The 24,997-nt window shown below is 64.5% G+C and overlaps 3 protein-coding genes across 3 annotated transcripts in view; all 3 read right to left on the minus strand.

Annotated features, from left to right (window-relative positions):
- Positions 1–7,393, minus strand: part of NTRK1 (neurotrophic receptor tyrosine kinase 1) — a 12,440-nt gene extending 5,047 nt beyond the window's left edge. Inside the window, exons 1-15 of the mRNA XM_027667744.1 lie at positions 7,341–7,393; positions 6,332–6,625; positions 4,599–4,673; positions 4,359–4,430; positions 3,791–3,859; positions 3,335–3,489; positions 3,067–3,215; positions 2,784–2,910; positions 2,372–2,701; positions 2,150–2,167; positions 1,926–1,984; positions 1,584–1,686; positions 1,080–1,226; positions 855–985; positions 611–783 (exon numbers count right to left, since the gene is read on the minus strand). Of these exons, the coding sequence (XP_027523545.1) occupies positions 611–783; positions 855–985; positions 1,080–1,226; positions 1,584–1,686; positions 1,926–1,984; positions 2,150–2,167; positions 2,372–2,701; positions 2,784–2,910; positions 3,067–3,215; positions 3,335–3,489; positions 3,791–3,859; positions 4,359–4,430; positions 4,599–4,673; positions 6,332–6,625; positions 7,341–7,393 (1,955 nt within the window). The remainder of the gene's footprint in view (positions 1–610; positions 784–854; positions 986–1,079; positions 1,227–1,583; positions 1,687–1,925; positions 1,985–2,149; positions 2,168–2,371; positions 2,702–2,783; positions 2,911–3,066; positions 3,216–3,334; positions 3,490–3,790; positions 3,860–4,358; positions 4,431–4,598; positions 4,674–6,331; positions 6,626–7,340) is intronic.
- A 642-nt stretch (positions 7,394–8,035) lies between these two features.
- INSRR (insulin receptor related receptor) lies at positions 8,036–18,926 on the minus strand. The gene is made up of 21 exons (XM_027667741.1): positions 18,380–18,926; positions 16,945–17,257; positions 16,717–16,859; positions 16,424–16,568; positions 16,125–16,339; positions 15,924–16,050; positions 15,157–15,395; positions 14,908–15,075; positions 14,563–14,752; positions 14,394–14,435; positions 14,043–14,308; positions 13,782–13,918; positions 13,135–13,300; positions 10,960–11,068; positions 10,743–10,813; positions 9,654–9,883; positions 9,466–9,576; positions 9,201–9,360; positions 8,987–9,116; positions 8,681–8,815; positions 8,036–8,548 (listed from the first exon to the last, which is right to left on the minus strand). The coding sequence occupies exons 1-21, from the start codon at positions 18,918–18,920 to the stop codon at positions 8,284–8,286; spliced, it is 3,903 nt and encodes a 1,300-aa protein (XP_027523542.1). The 5' UTR covers positions 18,921–18,926; the 3' UTR covers positions 8,036–8,283.
- A 2,441-nt stretch (positions 18,927–21,367) lies between these two features.
- Positions 21,368–24,997, minus strand: part of LOC113959012 (death-associated protein kinase 2-like) — a 6,722-nt gene continuing 3,092 nt past the window's right edge. The window contains exons 4-13 of the mRNA XM_027667701.1: positions 24,255–24,476; positions 24,023–24,161; positions 23,737–23,866; positions 23,570–23,618; positions 23,419–23,445; positions 23,152–23,304; positions 22,282–22,327; positions 22,107–22,196; positions 21,842–21,925; positions 21,368–21,630 (exon numbers count right to left, since the gene is read on the minus strand). Of these exons, the coding sequence (XP_027523502.1) occupies positions 21,553–21,630; positions 21,842–21,925; positions 22,107–22,196; positions 22,282–22,327; positions 23,152–23,304; positions 23,419–23,445; positions 23,570–23,618; positions 23,737–23,866; positions 24,023–24,161; positions 24,255–24,476 (1,018 nt within the window). The 3' untranslated portion in view covers positions 21,368–21,552. The remainder of the gene's footprint in view (positions 21,631–21,841; positions 21,926–22,106; positions 22,197–22,281; positions 22,328–23,151; positions 23,305–23,418; positions 23,446–23,569; positions 23,619–23,736; positions 23,867–24,022; positions 24,162–24,254; positions 24,477–24,997) is intronic.

The raw sequence follows: 24,997 nt of genomic DNA on the forward strand, positions 1-24,997 counted from the left end.
CACACACACACACACGTGCACATGGGTAGGTCACACACACACACACACGTGCACATGGGCAGGGTGCACACACACACGTGCACACACGTGGGCTGTCCCACGGCAGGAGGCTGCGTGCTGGGCCGTGCTGGGCCGTGCAGGGCAGTGCAGGCGGGGTGTGAAAGCACAGCAGCGCGTGTGAAGTGGGGCGTGCGGGGTGGGCCGGGGGCCAGCGCGGCTCCGGCCGCCTCCAGCCCCTCGGTGCCTTTGATGCCGAGCACGACTGACAGCAGGGCCGGGGCGGCCGCGGCCGGGGGCTGGGGGAGCTCTGCTCGGCAGAACCATTAATGCCAAATCCCATAACAATAATCATAAAAGCCACGTCTCAGAGCTCCTCGCGCGGCCACTAAAGCGATGCCTCTGGCAGCCCCCCCCGTCTAGCAGCAATACCTGGGGGGGCAATCGAAAAGTCTCTGCTTATTCCAGCTGATGGCCAATCTCTCTCTATTTAAGCCTCTCAGACAGCTAATCTAATCAATATTGCAAGGAGGGCTGCATTAGCAGGGAGCAGGCTGGCTGTGCTGATGGAGCAGCAGATGGGGGGGTCCCGTTCTCTCCCCCCCGTGCCCACCTGAGGAAGCGGTTGAGGTCGCCGTGTTTCATGTACTCGAAGACCATGATGAGGGGCTCGCCCTCGGTGCAGACACCGTAAAACTTGACGATGTGTTCGTGCTGCAGCACCGTCAGCAGCTCGGCTTCGCGTTGGAAATCCAGGCGGGCGCTTTCCGTCACCTCCTTCAGCGCCTGCCAGCACACGGCATCGGTGACACCCCCGCAGACCACCCCCCAGCCCCTGCGTCGTCCCCCCTCCTCACCTTCACAGCCACCAGCATCTTCTCCTGCTCCGGGAGGAGGTTGTAGCACTCGGCCAAGAAAACCTTCCCGAAGGCGCCTTCGCCCAGCTCCCACTTCAGCACGATGTCCCTCCGCTGCACGTGGTGCACGCCTGGGGGGACCCCCACCCATCAGTGCCCCCCGGGTCAGGGGTGAGCATGGGAGGGTGCTCGGGGACCACAGTTTCCTCCCTCCCCAACCCTTACAGGTGTTGCAGAAATACTGGGGGTTCTCAATGAAGTTGCTCTTCAGCCCCTCCAGCTTGCTTTCGGCTGAGGAGAGGGGGCTGCTGCCCAGGTTCATGAAGTGCAGGGACATGGCCAGGTCGTCCTCTCGGGCCAGCACCGCTGAGCCTTGTGGGGACAAGGACAAGGCCATCAGGGGGTCCCCCAGCCCCCCCAGCTGGTGCAGCCTGTGCCAGGCTCTGCCGAGCATCCCCCTGCCTGGCCGGCCCCCGGGGGCCAGGCAGCCCGATCAAACCCATTTAGAGGCTGAATCCATTCCAGGAGTGAATTAGCAGCTGCTGCCCACGCTCCCGGGGGAGCCAGCACCCCTCTGCGGGTGTCCCCCCACCCTCGGTCCCCACCCACAGTCCCTCTCCCCACAGCCCTGTCCCAGCCCAGGTGCCCAGCAGTGCCCCGGGGATGTGGGGACCGGGGTGTCCCCGTGCCACAGCTCAAACCCCGCGTCACCGGGCAGGGGGAACTCACGGTTAATGCCGAACTTGGAGCGGCGCCCGCACTTGTTGAGCAGGATGAGCATGATGGAGAGAGAAAGGCAGGTGAACACGGCCAGTGCCACAGCCACCGAGACCTGGGGACAGCGAGGACACGGCTCAGGGCGGGGTCCTGCCAGGCCCCTTTTCCCAGCCTGTGGGGGCCTGAGTTGGCCACAAGCACCAGGAGCTGCCGCAGGGGAAACCAAGGCACAGGGACTCTGTCCTTCATCCTCATCACATGCCCCCATCCCTCTTGGCTGACCCCTGGGGATGTGTCCCACCCTCTTGCAGGTGTCCTGGTCCCCCCATCCCAGACCACAGAGCATCCCCTCACCCCAAACGTGTGGTCATCCGTCGTCTCCACGGGTCCCTCCAGCGAGCTGTTCCTGGTGCCTGGGGCAGGGAGAAGGGTGCAGGGTGAGTGGGGGTCCCCATCCCCTGAGATGGTCCTGGCAAGGACCTGGGTACCCCTGGGTACCCCGGGATCAGCCCTGGGGGACGGGTGGAATGCACAGTTTGGGGCTTGGGCAGGGGCAGCAGCGCTCCTGGTTCACTCACCCAGTGGGGACAGAGACACTGGTGCAGCCCAAAGGGAGAGAAAGGAGAAACACTCGTTATTCCTCAGGTGGGAGCGCCCTGTCCCTCCCCTTCCCACCACTGGGGCTTGTGCAGGGCCAGCGGGCAGAGCCCAGTTCCACCCGTTCTGCACACCAGGTGTGACACATCTCGTCTGTGAGACCCGGCAGGACCCCCAGGCAGCCCCCCCTGCCTGGCACCTACCGGGGATGGGCTCCTCGGGGCTGAAGCTGAAGGGGTTCTCCATGAAGCGCCCCTGGACGCTGTGGGCGGCCGAGCCCAGGGGGTTGTGCACCAGGAGGGTGTAGTTGCCGTTGTTGACGTGGGTGGGACGGTTGAGCTGGAGGCAGCCGTGCAGGACGGTGGAGTTGTGCTCGTACTCCACGATGCGGGTGTGGATGTAGGGCCCCTCGGCCAGAGCCGTGCCGTTGAAGAGCCAGCGGATGCTGGGGACGGGGTTGCCATCCACCGAGAAGGGGATGCACCAGAAGTGCTGGGGGATGGCTTCGTGCAGGAGCAGGATCACAGGGGGGACTGGAGGAGACAGAGCTGGGTGGGTCTCTGAGTCAGACCCCTCGCCTGGAGACCCCCAGCCGGTCCCCTCTGGGCTGCTCACAGGTGATGTTGAGCATCACACTGTCCTCTGCTGGCCCCACAGCGTTCTCTGCCCTGCACATCAAGTCCTTGTAGTTGAGGCTGGAGGAGACGTTGCTGATCTCCAGGACGGTCTCCCAGTCTGAGAGCTGCGGGGAGCACCGGGATGGGGTGAGCAAACAACCCCCCCAGAGCTGGGCCAGCTCCTGCATTCCCCCATGCCCACCCCACCAGCGAGAGGATGCTGTGGGGGCACAGTGCCGCTGGGAGGGGTCCTGTCCGTGCCCCAGTAAGGCTGAGCTTGCCTTGGTGGTGACGGGTGGCTCGGGTCCCACCTCGGGGACCACCCACTTTACGGTGGCCGGTGGCTCGGCGGTGACGCGGCAGGTGAGGTTGACACTGTCCCCTTGACGCAGCAGCACCTCGGGGGGCTCGATGCGGACAGTCGGGGGGTCTGCCGAGGGACAAGGGGTGAGCCACATGGACCCCCACGTCCCACAGTGTCCCCAGCCAAGTGGCTCAGGAGGGGGGACAAGCCCAGGCCCCAAACCTGGCAGGTGCCCGGGCACGTACCGCAGGCACTGAGGACGTGGCTGCCCAGGGGCACCAGCACACTGCCCTCCCAGCAGCCCAGGGACTGGTTCCCCAGCTCGGCCCGGCTCCCGTTCTGCCACAGCTGCAGCCAGCGCAGGCTGCAGGAGCAGTTGAAGGGATTTCCCACCAGGATGCTGAGATGGAGCAAGGAAGAGAACACGGGTTCAAAAGGGCTCCGGGTCCCCCACACTTGTGTATGTCCCAGCGGAACCAACCAAGGCTGGATGGAGGCACCCCCAGCCCCCGAGCGTGGCTGGTGCCCCTGAATGCACCCAGGGCCAGGCATTGTGCCACATGTGCTATCCCTGTCCCCATCCCCGTGCCTGTGGCTGTCAGACCCACCATCACACTTGTCCACAGGCCTGTCCCAGCCTGTCCCACCTCCCCAGTGGGAGATGCTCCGCACCCACTTCCCCCCTCTCCCCCAACACTCACAGCTCTTGCAGGGGCAGATGGTAGAAGGTTTTCCAGGAAAGGCTCTGCAGCGCATTGGAGGAGAGATTCCTGTAGGGAACAAACCCCATCAGCCACCCCTTCCCACCCCAAAACCCCATCCCATGTCACCCCACCCTGCAGAGAGTCTGGCTGGGGCACTGGGCAGCACCAGGGCCGCCGCTGTCGCACCGTGACCCAGCAAATCCAGCTCTGCCGGGGGTGCCACCAGCCTTCAGGTGCCTCCCTGCAAGGGGGGAGCCCCACACACCCCAGAACAGGGTCCCCCCCAGCTCTCGGGGGTCCCCTCCCGCACCGCGGCAGCACGGGACTCCGGGGAGGGGCCGGCAGCTGCCTGTACTCCTGCCTGGATCGATGGTTTCCCACTCAGCGGCAGAGCCCCCCCCGGCCAGGCTGATGTGCCCAGGGGCAGCGGGACACCATCGATCCCGCCCGGGCGCGGGGACCGGCCACCCTGCACCGGGCCCGGCGCCCGCGAGGATGGGGGGGCCAAGCCCCAAAACGGGGGAGGGGGACGTTTAGGGAGGGAATCAGGGGAGGGGAGACTCACACGTGGCTCAGCCTGGGGGTGTCCAGGAAGGCGTCGGCAGAGATGTGCTGCAGCCCCGACCTGGAGATGGTGCTGAGGGGAGGGAAGGGCTGAGCACCCACACTGGGGGTCCCTGGATCCCCATCCTGGGAGCACCCCCTCTGCAGCTCCTGCAGTGGGATTGAGCTCTGGGGATCCCCCGTCCAGCCGCCCCCCCCCCCCCCATTTCCCTGTGCAGGGACCCCACCCCGGGGTGCTCACAGGCTCCTGAGCTCCTGCAGCATCCTGGTGTCAGCGCGGGTCAAGGTCGTCAGCCTCGGCTGGTTCTCAATGGTGCTGGAAGGCAAATGAGGGGGGTCAGGGGAGCAGCCCAGGACCCCCCATGCCAAGGGCCACCAGCAAAGCGTGGGGCAAGGGGAGAGCTGTGCTCCCTCCTCCCCAGGCTGTGACTGCAGTGCAGCCCACAGCTGGAGATGGGGACAGGGATGCCCCACTGTGCCTCAGTTTCCCCTGGGCAGACAGGGATGAGCTGGAAAGGGGGAATGGCAGCAGGTGATCCCGATGGTGCTGAGCCCCAGCCAGTGTGAGCCTTATGGGGCTGGGGCTGAGTTGCCACTTGGAGCCCATGGTCTCACACAGAGAGTGAGTTTTTTAGGTCTCAGCCCCACTCACCCCTGGGTCCCCACCTTTCCTCACACCCCAGTGTCCTGCACTGTGACAGGGTCTCCAACTGTCCCCCCTTCCCCTTCTATTCAGGCAGTGAAGAAAAGCCCCTTTAGGAGCGGGTACAGGGGTTTTCCCCCCACCCCAGGGGCTGCTCCTGTGAACCCCAAATCAACAGGAGTTAATCGGGGGTTCAGATCCACACTAATGGGCTTTTGGTCCCACTGACCCCTGTGGGGGGGTTGCCTACTGCCATGGGTGAGCTTGTGGGGATGGGGTGAGGGAGGCTGGGGCAGCGGGATGGCCGGGGGTCTCTGGGGGACCACCATCCCCACCACCACCCACCCCACCCGTCAGCCAGCGAACAAAGAGCTGGCAGCGCCCGTGGCGCAGCATCCCCGGCACGTGGGGAAACTGAGGCATGGAGACACCCTGCAGCCGGTCCCCAGCAATGCGGCACAGCCAGGGCTGTGGCGGAGGGAGGACCCAGGAGTTGGGGTGCCTTGGTATCCTGCAGCACCCCGAACCCCCACGTCCCCCAGCACCCTCCTCGTCGCTCCTTGCTCCAGCCCTCACCTGCTCGCCACACATCCTGGAGCAGGGGAATGAGTGGGAGCAGAGGAGATCCCCCACCCCAGGAAATCTGGGGTGTGTCCCCACAGCATCCCAATCCACAGGCCCCAGGACAGGGTGACAGCCCCAACAGACTGGGGACAAGGGGCTCCCCACACCCCAGCTCTGCCACGCATGGCAGGGGTGCTCCCTGCCCGAGGTCCCTGCTGCACCCTCAGCGTGTCACTATGGCTGGCATCGCTACAGGAGGGGGCAAAGGGCTGCCCCCAGACCCTCACACACTCCTTGGGGGGATGCAGCAGCCCCCCCACCCTGTCTTTGCAGCCCCAGTGGTTCCAGCCAAGCAGCCACGCTCCCCACAGTGATACCAACCCATCCAGTGATCCCTGCTCCGTTGCTGCTCCAGCCCAGCTCCATTGCCCTGTCCCCGAGCTCCATCACCTCCATCCCCATCACCCCACCACCTCAGCCCTGCTGCCCTCAGCCCCATCACCACCAGTCCCATCATCCCCAGCCCCTCTGCCCGGTCCCCGAGCTCCATCACTCCCCTCCCCATCATCCCCAACCCCTCTGCCCAGTCCCCAAAATCCCTCACCCCCAACCCCATCACACCCATCCCCGAGCTCTGCCACCACCAACTCCATCGCTGCCCCAGCCCCGCCGCTGCGCCCCTCAGCCCCATCGCTGCCGTCCCGCTCACCCCCAGCCCCTCTGCCCGGTCCCTGAGCTCCATCACCCCGACCCCCGGCCCCACTCACACGTCGGTGAAGCCGCCGGTTCCCAGCAGCGGGGCCAGGCTGCCCACGGTGCTGGGCTCCCGGCAGAGCAGGGTCCCGGCCCGGGGGCAGTGGCAGGGCCGGGGGCAGGGACGGGCAGCGCCCGGGGCGGGCAGGGTCAGGAGCAGCGCGGCCAGGCAGAGCCAGGCGGGCAGCGGCGGCATCGCGGGGCCGGTCCCGGTCCCGGACCGGTGCCGCTGCCGCTGCTGCCGGTGCCGCCGCTGCCGGTACCGGTGCTGCCCTCCCTCGCACTTGCCCGGCAGCCCGAGCACGGGGCTGTGCGGGGCTTAAAAGCAACGCAGGGACCGGCCTCCCGGGAGGGGCCGGCGGCTCCCCCCGCCCCGGCACCGCCCCTGCCCCGGCCCGAGACCCCCCCGGCCGTGACTCACGGGCACGCGGGAAGCCCCCGGCCCGGGAGCGGGGGATTCCGCACACGGACAGCGAGCAGGGAGCCTGTCTGCGCCCTGCCCGCACCCTGCCTAGACCCCTGCCCCCTGCCCGCGCTCTGCCTGCACCCTGCCCGCCCCTTCCTGCGCCCTGGCACAATACACCTGCACCCCCCAGCCCCATCCCACCACTGGCACCCCTAAACACACTGGAGCACACGTGGGCACATGTGTACACACACACACACACACACACACACACACACACACACACACACTCGCTTCAGGACCCGGCTCGGAGCTCTCTGCGCAGAAGGGACAGGGGATGTCACACCAGCACCCCTGAGGCCACCGAGAGCCCTCCAACCTGTCACACCCCGCGATGGTGCCCCCAAATCTCGAGGCATGTTGGGTTGTCCTGGGTTAGACTCTTCCCCAGCACCCCGTTATTTTGGGGTGCAGAGAGGCTGGAGACGGGGGGATGTTTGGTGGCACAGTTGCCCCATCCCCACCTGTCATTCCCAACCAGGACCCTCCTCCTCCTTCCCGGGGGGGCAGGACAGTCGTGCACTCACCGCCCTCCCCCCAGGGTTCCCCTTCCCCACCTGGCTGCTGCTTGTCCCCGGGCTTGTCCCAAAGCGCCTCGGGGGTGGCTCATCTGTGCGTTGAGTTTAGAACGTTCTCAGCCTGCATTCCTCCCCCATGGCTCAGCTCCGGGTGCATCTCCCCAACCCAGTGACACTTATGGGGCTCAATTCCCCTGGGGCGACCCCCCGCCTCCCCCCCCGGCAGAGCCGACCAGCCTGCCACATCCTCCCAAATTCCACTGCTTTGACGTTTTTCCCCAGAAACGCCTCCGGTTTGGGCACCGCAGGGCAAAGCCGCAGGAATTGGACAGGGGTGGTGGGGTGGGGAGTGAAAAACCCCGTGTGCCGCCCGCCCCCAATCAGACACTGCCACAGCTCAGCTTCATCCCCCTTTATTCGTGCTCATCCCACGCCGCAGATCAGACAGTGAAGCCCCTTCCACGGCCCAGCACGGCCCCAGCACTGGTCCCAGTGCAGGGGGCTGGGGAGAGGCATGAGGGCCACCCCAGGCTTCTCCTGCTGCAGGGCTGCCCCAGTTTCCCCAGCTGTAAAAGAGGGGTCATGGGGGTACTGACCTGTTTGACGGGCGGCTGGAGGGTGACGGCAGAGGCAGATTGGTGGGGGACCCCGAACCCCAAGCCCCACTCTCCATCCCCAAGCCCACATTCCCCCCACCCCCCCCCAAGAAAAAACCCAAGGAAGGACCGGGGTGTTCTCCTCCCAGCCAGCAGCCCCCCACTCCTTGCCCCTGATCTGTAGAACCCTAATTTATCTCCAGGGGAAAGGCCCCCCACGGAGCATCCTTGCTTTGCTGCCACCCCCTTCCCAAGGCACCTGCTCCTTGGCCGGGCCCTTGGAAGCAATAAATAATGTGGGGGTGTCCCGGTGGTGGGGGGGGTGGCCGGAGGAGGGTGGGGGGTGCAGAGTGCAGCGGGGGTCCGAGGACACCCTGGGCTCAGAGTCAGGCCGTCCCGTTGGGGAGCTGGCCGGGGCTGTGGTCCTTGCGTGTGGGCAGGGGGGATGTGGGGGGCTCGTCCTCCCCCGCAGACGGATCTGTCTCGGCATCAGAAGGTTCTGCTGAGCCATGGTGGCCGTTCTCGGGGCTGTAGAAGAAGGAGAGGGTGCGGAAAGCAGGCGCCATGTGGTCCTTGATGCGCTCCAGGAGCTGGATGAAGGAGGGGCGCTGGCGCGGGTTCTGCTGCCAGCACAGGCACATCAGCTCGTGGCTGTGGGAAAGAGAGGGCTCCTGCTGGTTTCGGGGGGCTCCAGCACCCCATGGCCCTCCCAGCACTGGGAGAGACCAGGATTTCCCCCACCAGCAGGGTGGGGGTCTGAGGGGATGTCCCCCCCTCACTCACAGTTTGTCAGGACAGTTTTCGGGCCTCTCCAGGACGCCGTTGTCCATGACGAAGCGCAGGACCTGCTCATTGGACATGCCCTGGTAGGGCTGCTCAGCCAGCGTGGCGATCTCCCACAGCACCACCCCAAAGGACCTGCTGGCACGGCGCCGCTCAGCCAGGAACTCCCCAAAACTCCCCCCTGGCACTCCAGGAACTCCTCAAACCCCCCCCCCCCCCCCCCAGCCCCTCCCCAGCAGCCCCCCCCCGTGCTCCGGGAACTCCCCAAAACTCCCCCTCGGTGCTCCCCCCCAACCCAGCACCCACCAGACGTCAGACTGCGTGTTGAAGATGCCGTCCTTGAGCGCCTCTGGGGACATCCAGCGCACGGGGAGCAGCCCCTTGCCCCCTTTCCGGTAATAATCCGTCTCGTAGATGTCCCGGGTCATGCCGAAATCTGGCAGGGGAGGGAGAGGAGGAGGAAGGCGTGAGCAGCAGGAGATGGGGGCTGGCAGCAGCCTGTCCAACGCTGCCCACCCACCTCCAATCTTGACAGTGAAGTCCTCGGACACCATGCAGTTGCGGGCAGCCAGGTCCCGGTGCACGAACTTGTTGGCGTTGAGGTAGGCCATGCCGTCGGCGATCTCCCCCGCCATCTGGATCATGTCCTTGAGCGACGGCGGCGGCAGCCCGGGGTTGTTCTGCACCGTGCATAGACTCAGGGCTGAGGGGGGCACACCAGGACCCCCCTGGGGACAGGGTGGGTGTCACTTTGCCCGTGCTGTGGCACCTGACCAGCCCCTCACCTCGGCCTCGGGCCTGAGAGAACGCAGGTAGCTCTTCAGGTCCCCGCGTGTCATCAGCTCCATGATGACCAGAGCTGGCTGGCCCTGGGACACGACGCCGAGCAGACGGACCTGAGGGGACAAAGAGGGGTGGCATGTGGGTGGCCACACCCCAATGTCCCCTCCCTCTCCCTCAGCTGCCCACCTACCACATGGTGGCACTTGAAGGCTTTCATGACAGAGGCCTCATTGAGGAACTCGATGCGCTCCCGCATGGTGGCCAACTCGTTGACTGTCTTCAGGGCCACCTTGGTCTCCTCTCCCTCCGTGACCAGCCCCAGTGCCAGCCCCTCATACACCATCCCAAAGGATCCCTGTCCCAGCTCCCGGATCACTGTGATCTTCTCCCGTGACACCTCCCACTCATCAGGCATGTACACTGCAGGGTGAGTGAGGATCACCCCATCCCCATCACTGTCACTATCCCCCTCTCCATCCTCATCCCATCTCCATGCCCATCTTGATCTCCATTCCCATCCTCATCTCCATCCTATCCCCACCTCCATCCCCATTCTAATCTTCATCCCATTCCCACCTCCATCCCCATCTCCATCCCATCACCATCAGTCCCTGTCCCTATCCCCATCTCCATGCCCATTCTCATCTCCATCCCATTCCCATTGCCATTCCTATCTCTGTCCCCATCATCATCTCCATCCCATCACCACCCTCATCTCTATTCCCTTGCCATCCTTGTCCCTCTCCCTATCCTCATCCTCATCCCATTCCCATTCCCATCCACATCCCCATTCCTATTCCCATCCACATCCCCATCTCCATCCTCATCCTCATCTCCCTCTCATCACCATCCTTGTCTCTGTCCCCATCCCACTCCATCCCATCCCATCCCATCCCATCCCATCCCATCCCATCTCCATCTCAACTCCATCTCCATCTCCATCCCATCTCCATCCCATCCCATCCCCATCTCCATCCCAACTCCATCTCCATCCCACCCCATCCCATCCCAACTCCATCTCCATCCCACCCCATCCCACCCCATCCCATCCCATCCCATCCCACCCCATCCCATCCCATCCCGTCCCATCCCGTCCCATCCCGTCCCACCCCACCCCACCCCACCCCATCCCACCCCACCCCATCCCATGCCATGCCATCCCACCCCATCCCATCCCGTCCCACCCCACCCCACCCCATCCCTGTCCCCTCCAGTGTGACCCCAGTGAGGAGGGGGCTCAGCAGCCCCCCCCGAGCCGCCCCTGCCCGTCCCCACGCACTGTCTGAGGCACTGAAGTACTCGGGGTTGACGGAGGCGTAGAGGGTCCCACTGGGGTACCCGTCGTTGTTCCTGCCAGGGGTGGGCAGCGCTCAGAGGTGCTGCCCGCCCCCAAGCCCTTCCCCAGCCCTTCCCCAGCCCTTCCCCAGCCCTTCCCCAGCCCTGGCTCAGCCGGATCCTGCCCCGGCCCAGCCCTGGGGGTGCAGAGGGGTCATTACCGCTTCTTGTTGTAGAAGAAGACGAAGACGGCCAGGCAGGAGATGAGCACCATGAGCACCACGGGCGTGACAGTGAGCAGGACGTAGAAGCTGCCGGACTCCTCCTCGGCTGCCGGGAGCAGGCGGCCCTGGATCAGGGCCCAGGCAGGCTCATCCCCACCCACACCTGTCCCACCACCACCACTGGGCCGGAGAGGGGGAGCTCCCGGCTCCCCAGACCAGCAGCACCCACTGATCTCTGGGTGTCCCTGTCCCAGAGCATCCCCCATTCCCCAGATCCCCCAATCCATCAACAGCTCCCAGTGTCCCAGTGTCCCACTCCAGCAGCATCCCCCAGTCCCCCAGCTCCTCAATCCAGCAACATCCTTGGATGAAGGATGGGAATAAGACCAGCCTGGCTTAGCAGAAAGCTTTGACTGGAACTCCACCTCAGGCTGGTGTTTCCTTTTTCAGGAGACGTTCAAATCTTTGGAAGAAGGGGCTGGAAGGTCAGAAGGACCACAAGGATGAATATGAGAAGGCCCAAAGCCCAACTAGAACTGAATCTGCCATAACAGACAATAAAAAATGTTTCTATAAATCCATCAGCAACCAAAGGAGGACTGAGGAGACTCTCCATCCTTTATTGGATGTGGGGGACACAGTGACAAAGGTTGAAGAAAGAGCCTCCTTTGCCTCAGTCTGTAGCAGTAGGAGCAGTTGTTCTGGGACCCTAACCCAGTCCCCTGAGCAGGAAGACAGGGATGGGGAGTGGAATGAAGCCCCTATAATCCAAGGGGAAATGGTCAGTGACCTGCTGCACCACCACAGAGACACCCACAAGCCTGTGGGGCCGGATGGATCCACTCAAGGGTGCTGAGGGAGTCGGTGGAAGGGCTCACCAAACCACTTTCCACCATTTTCCAGCAGTCCTGGCTGACTGGCCAGTGGACTGGGAGTGAGCCAAAGTGATGCCCATCTACAAGAAGGGTCAGAAGGAGGATCTGAGGAACTCCAGGGCTGTCATCCTGACCTCAGTACCAGGGAAGGTCATGGAGCAGATCACCCTGAGTGCTGTCACACAGGTAGGACAACCAGGGGATCAGGCCCAGCCAGCGTGGGCTGGTGACAGGCAGGTCCAGCCTGGGCTGTTCCGTGGCAGGGTGAGCTCAGGTGGCTCTGTACAGAACCAGTCCCGTTCCATGACTTCATGGATGGCCTGGATGGGGGGATTGAGTCAGAGGATGACACCGAATTGGGTGGGAATATTGATGTGCTGGAGAGCAGGAAGCTCTGCAGAGGGATCTGGATCCAAGGGCTGAGAGCAATGGGGTGAGGGGCAACAAGGCCAAGTGCCACATCCTGCCTTTGGGTCACAACAACCCCATGGAACGCCCCAGGCTTGGGGCAGGACTGGAAAGCTGGAAAAGGACCTGGGGGTGCTGGTTGACAGCAGGTGAATGTAAGCCCAGGTGTGCCCAGGTGGGAAAGAGGCCAATGACACTTGGCCTGGACCAGCCACAGTGGCCACAGGGCCAGGGCAGTGCTGGGCACCTCAAATTCTGGGGTCAGTTTTGGGACCGTTGTGACAAGAGGGGCTGGAGCGTGTCCAGGGAAGGGAATGGAGCTGGGGAAGGGGCTGCAGCACCAGGAGAAAGGTCTGGAGAACTCCTGAGGGAGCTGGAGGGGCTCAGCCTGGAGAAAAGGAGGCTCAGGGGGGACCTTCTCACTCCCTACAACTCCCTGGCAGGAGGAGGGAGCTGGGGGGAGTCGGGCTCTGCTCCCAGGGAACAAGGGACAGGACAAGAAGAAATGGCCTGAGGTGATGCCAGAGGAGGTTTAGGGAATTAGGGATATTAGGGAAAATTGCAAAGCAGTGCTCAGGCTACCTAGGGCAGTGGTGGTGTCACCATCCCTGGAGGGATTTAAAAAGGTGTAGCTGTGTCACTTGGGGACATGGTGGCCTTGGCAGTGCTGGGGGAACAGTTGGACTATCGAGTCTTGAAGGGCTTTTCCAACCCAAAGGATTCTGTGATTCTGTGATCCTCCAGTGTCCCAGCCCAGCAGCATCCCCCAATTCCCCAGCGCCCTGATCCAGCTCCCTGACCCCACAGCCCCCTCTCCGTGCCTGCTGGGGTCCCCTCTGACGTCCCCTCTGATGTCCCCTGTGACGTCCCCCTTGTCCCCCGCAGGTACCTGGCCCCAGGATGTAAAACTTGACGAGCCCCGTCCAGGAGCCGTTGCCGGCCAGGGAGGTGGCCCTGACCTTGGCCGAGTAGTTCCCCGGCTGGAGCAGGGCCAGGTGAACCCCCCCGTACTTGGAGTAGCGGTGGCGGGAGACGCAGACGACGGTGGTGACCTCCTGGGGTAGGGGGACAATGAGGGGGTGGCGAAGGGGCTTCATCTCCCCCCAGCTGTGTGCAAGCCTTGGGGGAGAGATGGGATGGGATGGGATGGGATGGAAGGGATGGGATGGGATGGGATGGGATGGGATGGGATGGGATGGGATGGGATGGGATGGGTTGGCATGGCATAAAATGGCATGGCATGGAATGGGATAGGATGGCATGGCATAGAAAGGCATGGCATGGCGTGGCATGGAATGGCATGGCATAGAATGGCATGGCATGGAATGGGATAGGATGGCATGGGATGGGATGGCATGGCATGGCATAGCATGGTATGGAATGGGATGCCATGGCATGGAATGGGATTGGGATTGGGATGGGATGCCATAGCATGGAATGGGATTGGGATGGCATGGCATGGCATGGATTGGGGTGGCTGGGGTGCTGTACCCCTATAACCAGACCTGGCAGGGGGTGTCCCGGGGACGTCCTCACCTCGCTCTCCCGGCTGTACTTAATCTCATACTTGAGGATGAGCCCGTTGGGGTTCTTGGGCTCCTCCCAGCGCAGCAGGACGCTGTTCTTGCCCGCCGGCTCCCACGTGACGTTCCCGGGAATGTTGTCAGCTTGCACTGGAGAGGGGCACAGAGCGGGTCACCTCCTGGGGGCATCACCTGGACCCCGACCCGCTGCCAACATCCCATCCAGAAGACATCCCAGCACGTCCCGAGGCAGGGTCTGGGAGGGGGGACGCACGCTCGGGCATGGTCCTGGCGAAGACGAAGGTGGCGGCGCTGCAGCCCACGGTGTGCGCGGCGTGGTTGCAGGCGTGGATGTCGATGCGGTACTCGGTGAAGTGGCGCAGCCGCGACAGCACCGCCCGGTCACGAACCACCTTGTCCTCGAAGATCTGGAAGCGGGGCTTGGGCTCCCCTCTGGTGGGACTTGGGGCCGGCGGCTCTGCCCAGGAGGCGTTGGCCGGGGAGGTGACGGCCACCACGTCCCTGCGCTGCTTGGGGGTTCTGCGGGAGACGGGGACGGGAGGTGGTGGGGAGCCAGGGCGCCGGGGTCATCGAGACCCTCCAGGCTTGTGTGGGCCCCGCTCACCTCTGTGGGTTCTTGTTGATGGACGTCACCTTCCAGGGTGGCCTGAGACAGCGGGAAATCAGTTAAAGGATCTGCCAGGAGCGGCCACTGGACCCCCCCCATCCAGGCAGACACACACCCCCCCAGCCTGGGGGAGCCCTCCAAAGCAGGGACCCCCCCCAGATGGCACCTGGGGATGGTGATGGAGTTGTGAAGGAAGTTCTCAAACTTCTTCTGGAAGGACTCGGCCTCGCCCTCCATGCGGAGCTGCCCGTCGGCGGGGCGGCAGGGGCAGCACCGCTCCTCCGCATCCTGCTCCACCTCGGGGCCGTCCCCGTCCCCAAAGCGCGTGTCCGCGCTGCTGGTGGGCAGCTTCAGACCTGTGGGCAGCGACGGGCAGGGCTGGCAGGCTGCCGGACCCCGGCTCAGGGGGAAAATCCCTGTCCCACTGGTGTCCTTGGCTGCTGTACCCGACCTGTGTGCGCTGCCCTTGCCTGGCAGCCCTGCCTGCCCTGCCTGCCCTGCCTGCCCTCACCTTTGTGGCAGTAGTCGTTGATGTAGAGCTCCATGTCCTCGGCCAGCTGCTGCCACAGCACCAGGTAGTAGGTGATGTTGCCGTTGCGCTGCGTGGGCGGCTTCCAGCGCACCACGATGTGGGAGGAGGAGTTGGACATGGAGATGACATCCCGGGGCACCGTCGGGGCTGGGTGGACATGGGGTGTCGGTCTTTCTTTGGGGGGGGGGGGTTACCATGGGTATCCCCGGCCCCCTGGCAGCCCCTTACCTGCCGGCATGGTGCGGATGTAGACCACCTCGCTCTGTGCCCCGTAGTTGCGTCCCTCCTCGGCGGTGGTGAGGGTGATGGCACGGACGAAGATGGCATATTGGGTCCAGGGGCGAAGGTTAAGCAGGGCCACCCCTGGCTCCTGGTCACTGCTGAGTGGCAGATCCACATCCAGCACGTTCCAGCTCTGGGCTCCACAGGCATCCTGCCCCACGTACTCTGACACGTTCTGGAAGGGTCTGTCCCACACTGGGCATCAGGGAAGGCCCTGGGACCCTTCCCAGCCACACAACTCCCTGGGGATTCCAGCAGCCCACCAGGGCACAAGGACATCACGGGTTGGAGTCCCCATTCTCCACACTGGCACTCCCCACAGGTTTCTCCCCGGGGTCCACCCCTGGACACTGGGTCCCACCAGACACTGATGACACCCCTGGGTGCCCCGGTCATGTGCCAGGTCCCCCCTTGGGTACTGAGGACCTCACCCATCCTGCCCCAGCGCCCCCTTGGACAACCCTCCCCTGAACCCTCTTATCCTGCTCCAGGATCACCCAGAACATGAAGGACAGCCCAGGACACCCCATTCTGCCCAAGGTTCATGCCCTGACATCAGGGACCCCCTCACCAGACACCCCTGTTCTGCCCCGGATCCTCACCCCAGACACAGGAGACACCCATGGAGTCCCTGTCCTGGCTTGGGTTCCCACCACAGGGGGTCCCCCCCAAGACAGTGGACGACCCCCCCAGTGGGGATGGTGACCACTTACGACTCCTTGTAGTAGACGATGAAGCTGAGGAGGTCCCGGTACTCGGGGGGCCGGTACCGCTCCCACTTGAGGAAGATGCGGTCGGACTCGGTGACGTTGGAGATGAAGCGCAGGGTCTGGGTCTTACCTGTGGAGCGGAGGCAGGGCTCAGGCAGGGAGGGGGTCACGGCACTGCCGGTTGTCCCCATGCCCGTAACTCACAGGACGCGCGGTCCCCGTTGGTGCGAGGGTTGATCTCGGCCTTGTTCTGCCGCCCCTTGGTGCCTGTCACCTCCTCCATGCGGTAGATCTCGGCCAGGCACAGCTTGGGGTTGAAGGCAAAGTACATCTTGCCCACAGGGATGGAGAGGACATGGTGGCTCCAGTCCCAGAGCTGCTGCAGGTTTTGGTTGTCCAGGACGTACAGGGTGTAATTCCTGGGGGGAAGAGTTGCAGAGGGAGGCGGTGGGCACAGGCACCCCCAGAGCCACACATCCCACCCAGACGTGCCCTGTCCTCACCCGTCCACCATGGAGTCACCACGGATCAGCTTGAGGTTCTTGAAGAAGGACAAGGAGACAAGGGCGAAGGAGTGCTTGATCTTCAGGAAGCCCGTGATGGTCTCGATGAGCCCCAGGCTGCTCTGCAGCTCCGAGGCCAGGTTATCTGGGGACAACCCATGGCGTGAGCTCAGGGAGGGGGGCACCCCCCCATTAATTCACTCCGCAAGGGAGAAGACCCCCTGCCTTCACCCCCACCCCCCATGGCTGTTCTCCCACCCGGGCAGGTTGTGGGGGCCGGACGTGGCACTCACAGCCCCGGCGGATGTTGAGGATGAGGTTCCCCTCGATGAGGGTGCAGCCCACCAGCTCCTGCGCCGCCCGCGTCGAGTCGATGGTCTTGGTGCCCACCTTGCACTCCTTGGGACACAGGCCCTCACACTTGTGGCAGAAGATGCTGCGGGCAGGACGACAGGGCACTGTGAGCTGGGCACTGTGCCACCCCCGTGCCCATGCTGGGGGCCACCAGGAACCCCCCCCACCTGCTCTCATTCCTGGTGTATCCCGAGGGACACTCGGAGAGGCACTGCCGCTGGTGGATGACGAACTTGGAGGCGTCGCGGGGGTTGTCGGAGACCTTGCGGAGGCTGGCGCAGTACTCGGCGGTGACGCAGCGCCAGCCCTCGTACTCGTAGGTGCGGGGCGGGCACGAGGGCAGGCAGTGCCCGTTGAAGTGGAAGTGGCGGCAGGCGACACAGGCCCGGTTGTCGCGGGGGCGGCTGCAGCCCCCCAGGCACTCGGCGTGGCAGCACTCGCCCGCCGCCGTGCACGCCGAGCCCGCGCCACACGGGCACACTGCGAGGGGAGACAGCGCCGTGGGCAGGGGAGACCCCCGGGCATGGACCCCAGCATGGCTGGGAATGGGTTGGGGGAGAGGGAAGAAGTGGGAAGGGTTGGGGAGGCTGATGATACCCTCTGGGTCTGGGGAGCAATGGGATGGAGGGTGGGATGGAGAGATGGAGAGGTGTGGGGATGGAGGAATGGATGGTGGGATGAAGGGAGGGAAGAGGAGTGTGGGGATGGATGGAGGGATGAAGGGATGCTGAGATGGGGGGATGTAGAGATGGGAGGGCTGATGGAGGGAAGAGGGGAGGGAGGGAGAAAGGGAGGGAGGAATGCACTGATGGTGGCATGAAGGAGGGATGGAGGGATGGTGGGATGAACAGAGGGAAGAGGGGAGGGAGGGAGGGAGGGAAGAGGTGTGTTGGGATGGATAGAGGGATGGAGGGATGAAGTGATGCAGAGATCATGGGATGCAGAAATGGAGGGGTGAAAGGAGGGAGAGAGGGAGGGAAGAATGCATTGATGGTGGGACGAAGGAGGGATGGAAGGATGTAGGGATGGATGCAGAGGTGGAGGGATGCAGGAATGGATGCAGAAATGGAAGGATGGCCAAGCAGTGGGTGGCCGGCCAGGCAGGTGGGTTGATGGGTGGTTGAGTGACCCGTGGGGATGGGCGGATGAGGGGCTGGACGGAGGGACAGCAGGACAGATGGGTGGACGAGGGGAGGCTCAGCCTGTGCTGAGCCCCAGCTGAGCCCCAGCTGCCCGGAGCATCCGAGGCCAGGGCCACAGCCGAGGTTGCAGCCCCGATAAGGATCTGTGTTTATAGTACAGATTTTATTACCAGGTCTCCTGTTTACAGCAAACGAGCCCAGGAGGGGCCCGTATTTACCTCGCTGCTGGGAAAACACGGCAGCCAGGAGCTGGCCTGTCCTCCGGAGGATGATACAGCGCGGATCCGGTTACCCCGCCACGCTGCCGGCACGGCACGGCACGGGGGAGCCACAACCACGTGCCAGGACCTGCGGCTCCACCAGCCATCCCCAGTGCCCTCCCAGTTTACCCCACAGTGCAAACCATCAGCGTCCCAGAAAAGCAGCCGGCACAGCCGAGCTCTGGGCCACTGGCACCCACCTTTCTGGCAGTAGCTGGAGGTCCAGCAGCGATAATCCAGCTGCCCGTTGACGCTGGTCTGCACACACGGCTTCTCCACGTCCAGGATGCCCGGGCAGACGTCGGCGCACTCCTCGGCCAGTTTGTTGCCGACGATGTAGGTGCTGTCCCCGGTGTCGGGCAGCAGCAGCCCCCAGTCGATGGTGGAGAGGTGGCAAAGCTCCTGGTTGCGCTCGATGCGGACGGAGCCGCGCAGGATGTGGCCCAGGCTGTGCAGCCCCACGTCCCGCAGGTGCGGCATCTCGAAGATGACCAGGGCGTAGCTGAAGAAGAGGTTGGTGCCGCGGATGACAGAGAGGTTGGGGAAGAGGTCCCGCAGGCTCTCCAGCCCGTAGACGCGGAAGAGGAGCAGGTACTCGGTGATCATGAGCAGGCGAGGGAAGCTGAGCCCCCGAAAGTCCTCGGCGCCCGTGGTGAACATCAGCAGGATCTGCAGGTTGCCCTCGATGATGGAGCAGTTCTCCAGCTTCTGGAGCTGGGAGACGTCATTGCGGATGTCCATGCTGCCGCAGACTGGGGTGGCAAGAGGGGGAACCCCATGGTCGGCAGGGACGGGGCAGCTGACCCCCACCCCCACCCTGGGATCCCCCAGGGGGTGCTTGGCAGAGTTTAATATCCTGGCACTGCCTGTCAAACGTGGCTGGAATTGGTTTGGGCAGCTGGGGAGACATGAGTGGCTGTGACAGGCAGCAGCGCGCTGTGGCTCTCGGGGGCACAATGCGTCTGTCAGCGGGATGCTAACGAGGCCTGGCAGCCCTGGCGCCTGCCTTGCCCCATGGCAGCCCCAGGACCATGTCCCAGCCCTGTTGCCCACCCCAGGGGAAGCCGGCTGGGGTGTGCAGACAACTTTCCCCTTCCCTGAGTTGTGGGACAGCCGTGGGGGTCTCACGGCATCTCCCCCCTGCCACAGACCCACAGTTACCCAGTGAGTGGCAGCTCCTGAAAGGTTGTTCCCGTTAACTCCCCGGCGGTGCCCAGGCAGGTAACGGGGCACACAAGGCTACCACAGGTGCCCATGTGGTACAGCCTGGGCCACATTTGCTGTCCCAGGGCTTCTCCACCCAGGCTCAGGCAGGGAGCAGGAGAACTGAGGCAGCACAGGCCCAGCACCTCCTGCTTCCTGGTCCCAGCAGGGATGCAAGAGCCAGGATGAGCAGGGAGCTTCCCACCGGCAGCATCCCCAGCCCAAAAGCACTGTCCAGGTCCTGGAGGGGGTCGGGGCCGTGGTTCACCCCTTGTCTGGCCCAGCCAGCCTGGGCTGGTGGCTCGTGGACGTATCCTTGTGACCTTGTACCCGATGGCATTTTTTCCCTCTCAGTGTCACCCATTAACTGCTGGCACCGTGATCCCGTGGGCACTGAGGCTCTGGCAGCTGCCTGTGCCCGCTCACCCCAGCACGACACCAGGGCTTGGCTCCTCGCTGGGAGCCCTGTCCGCCCCCAGTCAGGACAGGAGGGTCCTCCATCCTCCCCCAAAACCGGCCCTGGGTGCAGCACCGACCCTGGGGATCACAGCCCCTGCTGCCACCATCACCTTCCTGACCTTGCAAAGTCACCCTGTGAGGGGACAGGGGTCTCCTGTGCCCCTGAGGGGACAGGGAGGGGACAGGGATCCCAGGTGGGAGCTGGCACAGCGAGGTGTGTCCTCTCCGATGCTTCATCCCCCTCCTCCATCGCTCCCCCCCCCCCAGCACAGCCCCTCGGTGCTTGGGAAAACTGAGGCACGGCTGGCAGGGAGAGGGGAAGGCAGGACAGACCGACAGACCCTCCTGGTGCCGCCGGCCATCCCCCGCGGTGGCTGTGCCCCCTCCCCACCGTGCCACCCCTCTCCACCCTTTTCCACCCCAGCAGCCGTGCTGGGACCAGCGCTCTCAATTCCTGCGACAATTTCCCACCATGCCAGAGGGGCTGAGCAATCCCTGCCCCCGGCTCCAGCTGAGCCCCCCACCACGTTCCTCCCTCACCCCATCCCAGCAGTGGGGGGTGTGGGGGTCTCACACTCTGCCCCTTCTGCCTAAAACGAGGGGTCTGCAGCCGCGGGGGGAAACCGAGGCAGAGGGAGCACCCAAAGAGCTTTGCCTCAGGGTTTGGCTCTTGCAAAGCCCGGAGCACAGGTATCACCCCGCAGCCCCCCCCCCCACCCCCGAACTGTCCCCCCCAGGCAAACGCTCCCCCCTCGCCCCTCTCCCAGCCACCCCCTCCCAGGCACTTACTTTCGGACGGGGCCCACACGGGGGGCAGAGGGAGGGGACCAAGGACCAGCAGCATCACCCCCAGCCGCAGGGCACCCGGCGCCCTCGGCCCCATCCCCGAGCGAGACCCCCGGGGTCCCGTCCCTGTCCCACCTCGGGCGCTGCTGCACCGCGTCGGGTCCCACTCGCCGTGTCCGGCGGCACCTGGGGCACGCCGGGATTCGGGGGGGGCACGGCCCCTGCCCGGACCCTGCGGCCCCTTCACTTTTGTTTTCGGCTGCCGCACACAAAATATTTAGCCTGACAACTGCCAGGGCCAGGGCCGGGGCTTGTTTGGGAAATACAGAGGGGGAAAACAGGACGGCCCCCCCGCCCCCCGTACTGGAGTGGGCGGGAAGGAAGGGCTGCCTCCTGCCTCAGTTTCCCCAGCTGGAGCAGGAGGATCCAAGTTGCTCTGGCGCGGGGATGCCACGAGAGCAGCCAAGAACACATGGAGACACCCCCACCCCCCCAGAGCAGCACAGAAGGGAAGGGACAACTGTCCCTCACAGGGTGGATCTGGGGGTGCCAGGACCCCGCGGCCCCGGGGTCCCCACAGCCCAGCAGCCTTGCAGTGAGGAGGAGGAGGAGGAAGCTGCGGGCACTCGGCACCAGCTGGGTGTGACGACCCAGCCTTGAGGGGAAGGAGACGCAGGAGAAGAGGATGGAGGAGGGAGCGATATTTATTTTTCTCACTAGGGCAAAGCAGGGAGGGGGGGGCCCGGCCCTGGGGCAGCAACACCGGGGGGGTCAGGAGGGGGGTGCTGCTGTCCCAGTGACCCCCCTGACACAATGGGCAGCTGGGAGCACTGGGGCCAGACAGTGCTCCTGCCTCCTGGGCTGAGGAGATGAGGGGACCCCCAAGGCTCCTCCCAGGGGGGCTCCTGTTTTCTTTCAGGGGGGCTCAGGAGCTGCTTCTCCGCCGGCGCAGCAGCGTGATGGGGGGGCTGCTCTCCTCCTCCTGGTCGCTCTCACAGCAGCGCTGGGGGCACAGGGGGGGCTGGAGGGCAGGGACAGGACTCCCCCCGGGGAGGGAACCCCCCCAGAGAAGAGGGTACCCCAGGTGGAAATAACCCCCTTTGCACAGCCACTGCACAGCACTCCCTCCATGTGGGGGGGGTCCGGCTCCCAGATCCCTTCTCCCCCTCCCCAGCCCGTGTTGGGTGGGCTCTGGGGGGCTCCTGGGCGCTCACCAGCTCCTCATCCTCCTTGCTGAGGCCGCAGAGCAGCCGCGTGCGGCACAGCCGGTTGCAGGCAGACACCATGTTGTAGGAGAGCTGGGGGGCAGGAGGGAAGGGGGTCCAGGGTGGGGGTCCCTCCCCAGCTCTGCCCTCTCCCCAGCACTACACCTCCACACTGCAGACCCCCGAGAGGGAGCCAGCCTTGGGATGCAGCCCAGCTCGAGCTCCCCGGGGGCCTCAGGGGTGGTGGGACCCCCAGAGCTGGGAACCCCCTCACCTTCCACTTCCTCCGAGCGTTGAACTTGCGGAAGTTTCTCATGTTGATGGAGGAACGACTCCGGCTCAGCACCTGCTTCCTGCTCAGGGGCTGTGGGGCGAGGACACGGCGCCATCACCGTGTCCCCACCTGCATTCCAGGGGTCTGGCACCCACCCCCTGCCTGCCCCTCTCACCTTGATCCAGGGGTGCACCAGGCACTCGGCCGCTGTCATGCGGTGCCTGCACACAGGGGGAGGGATGGGATGGGGTGGTCCCTGCCCCACCCATCCACCAGGGGATGGGGATGGGGGTGGTGGAAATGGGGATGGGGGTGGGGGAAATGGGGATGGGGGTGGTGGGGATGGGGGTGGAGGTGGAGATGGGGTGGGAGGAAAATGGGGATGGGGATGATGGAGATGGGGATGATAGAGATGGGATGGGGATGGGATGGAGATGGAGATGGGGATGATTGGATGGGGATAGGATAGAGATGGGGATGGGGATGATGGAGATGAGGATGGGGATGATGGGATTGGGATGGGATAGAGATGGGGATGGGGATGGTATGGAGACGGGGATAATGGGATGGGCATGGGATAGAGATGGGGATGGGGATGGGATGGAGATGGGGATGGGGATGGGATGGAGATGGGGATGGGATGGAGATGGGGATGGGGATGGAATTGAGGCTAGGGATGACAGAGGTGGAGGTGGGGATGGAAATGAGAAGGAGGTGGAGACAGAGATGATGGGGCGGGGATGGGTGTGGAGATGGACATGGGGATGATGGAGGTGGAGATGGGATGAGATGGGGATGATGGAGATGGGGATGATAGAGATGGGATGGAGATGAAATAGAGATGGGGATGGGGATGGAATTGAGGGTAGGAATGATGGAGGTGGAGGTGGGGATGGAAATGAGAAGGAGGTGGAGACAGAGATGATGGGATGGGGATGGCAGTGGAGATGGAATGGGGATTGGGATGATGAAGATGGGGATGGGCATGAGCATGGGGATGGGAAGGAGATGAAGGTAGACCTGGTGGGCTGGGCTGGGGCCTTACCCTGGCTCCTTCACCAGCAGCTGCTGGATGAAGTCCTTGGCCATCTCGGAGGTCTGGCTGAAGCAGCGCTCCTCGAACTCGTAGGCACCAGCCACGACATTGGAGAGGGTCTCAGCATCTGTCTCACCCTGGAAGGGGGACAAGCCGCTGAGCCTGTGGGGACATGACAGAGCCACTGAATGCCAGGACGTCACTTGGCCACCCCAGCACCCCCAGTGTCCCTGTGCCTCAGTGTCCCCAGCACAGGGAGCACTGCCCCACACTCACAGGATGTAGGTGATGACCCCAATGCTCCTGAAAGGCAGAAGTGGGTATCAGATGCTGCTCCCCCCGGGGCCCTCTCCATGCCCGTGGCACCCGGGGGGGTCCCTCCCCACCCACCAGCTCAGCCCGGTGCCCCCAGGTCCCGGCTCCTCACCACATGTCTGTCGCGGAGCTCAGTGGCTCATAATTGATCACTTCAGGAGCTGGGGGCGAACAGAGAGCCCGGGCAGGACATCAGAGGGGACAGCACCGGCCTGCCACCTCCCTCCCTGCACACCAGGGGCCCTTTGCCACACCCCCCAGGGACGTGCCAGCCCCTACCGATGTACTGGGGGGTCCCGCAGAGGCTTTTGAAGGTGACACCATCCTCCAGCTGCTGGGCCAGCCCAAAGTCGATGATCTTGATCCGGGGCTTGGGGACGTCCCTCTCCTGCAGCATGATGTTCTCAGGCTGTGGGGACGTGGTGGGGTGAGGAGGGGATGGCAGGGGGTGCAGCAGCACCCTGGGGAGCTGGGCACGGTGCGGCCAAGGCTCTGTAGGTGCCTGGCAGGGCGGATGCAGCCCCTGGATCCTCAGGGAGCAAGAACAGGGCATCTCCGTGGGCACCTTGAGGTCGAGGTGGGCGATGAGGCGGGCGTGCAGGTACTCCACCCCGCGCAGGATCTGCCCCAGGAACTCGATGGCCTCCTCCTCCGACAGCGTCTCCTTCTCCGCGATGAAGTCGAAGAGCTCCCCCCCGGCGATCCTGCGCACGGCGGGGCGGGGGCAGCTCGGCCACCTCCGGCACGGGGCACAAAAAGGGCTCTGCCCCCCCCCTCCGCCCCAGGAGCCCACTCACAGCTCCAGGACGAGCACCACCTCGGCTCTGCTGGCGAACAGGTCGTGGAGCCGCATGATGTTGGGATGGTTGAGCTGGCGGAGGATGGCGACTTCCCGCTCCACCTGGGCCCGCTCCAGCCCCAGGCGGCTGCCCCAGCAGCGCCGCGTCTTCACAAATTTGGCGGCGTAGAAGGTGCCGGTGCCGCGCTCGCGGCAGCGCCTCACCACGCCAAAGTGCCCGCTGCGGCGAGAGGCCGGGCTGGGGCACGGCCGGGCTGACCCCAAAGCAGGGGAGGACCCAGGTGTCCGGACACCTCCGGGGCAGCTGGGACCCCTGCCTGTGCCCCTCTCACCTGCCTGGATCCCTGCCCGTGCCCCTGTCACCTGCCTGGATCGGTGCCTACACCCTGCTCACCTGCCTAGACCTTCTCACCTGCCTGCACCCTGCTTACCTGCCTGGATCCCTGCCTGCACTGCGCTCACCTGCCTGGACCCCACTCACCCACCTGCACTGCACTAACCTTTCTGGATCCCTACCTACATGGCACTTACCTGCCTTCATCTCACCTTTCTGTACCCCACTCACCTGCCTGCTCCCTGCTCACCTGCCTGGATCCCTGTCTGCACCGCTCTCACCTGCCTGCCTGGATTCCCACTCGCCTGCCTGGATTCTCACTCACCTGCCCAGATCCCTGCTCACTTTCCCGGATCCCTGCTCACCTGCCTGGATCCCGCTCACCTGCCTGGATCCCACTCACCTGC

The sequence above is a fragment of the Corapipo altera genome, unplaced genomic scaffold, assembly GCF_003945725.1.
Source record: "Corapipo altera isolate COAL_440 unplaced genomic scaffold, ASM394572v1 106, whole genome shotgun sequence".
NCBI classification, from domain to species: Eukaryota; Metazoa; Chordata; class Aves; order Passeriformes; family Pipridae; genus Corapipo; species Corapipo altera.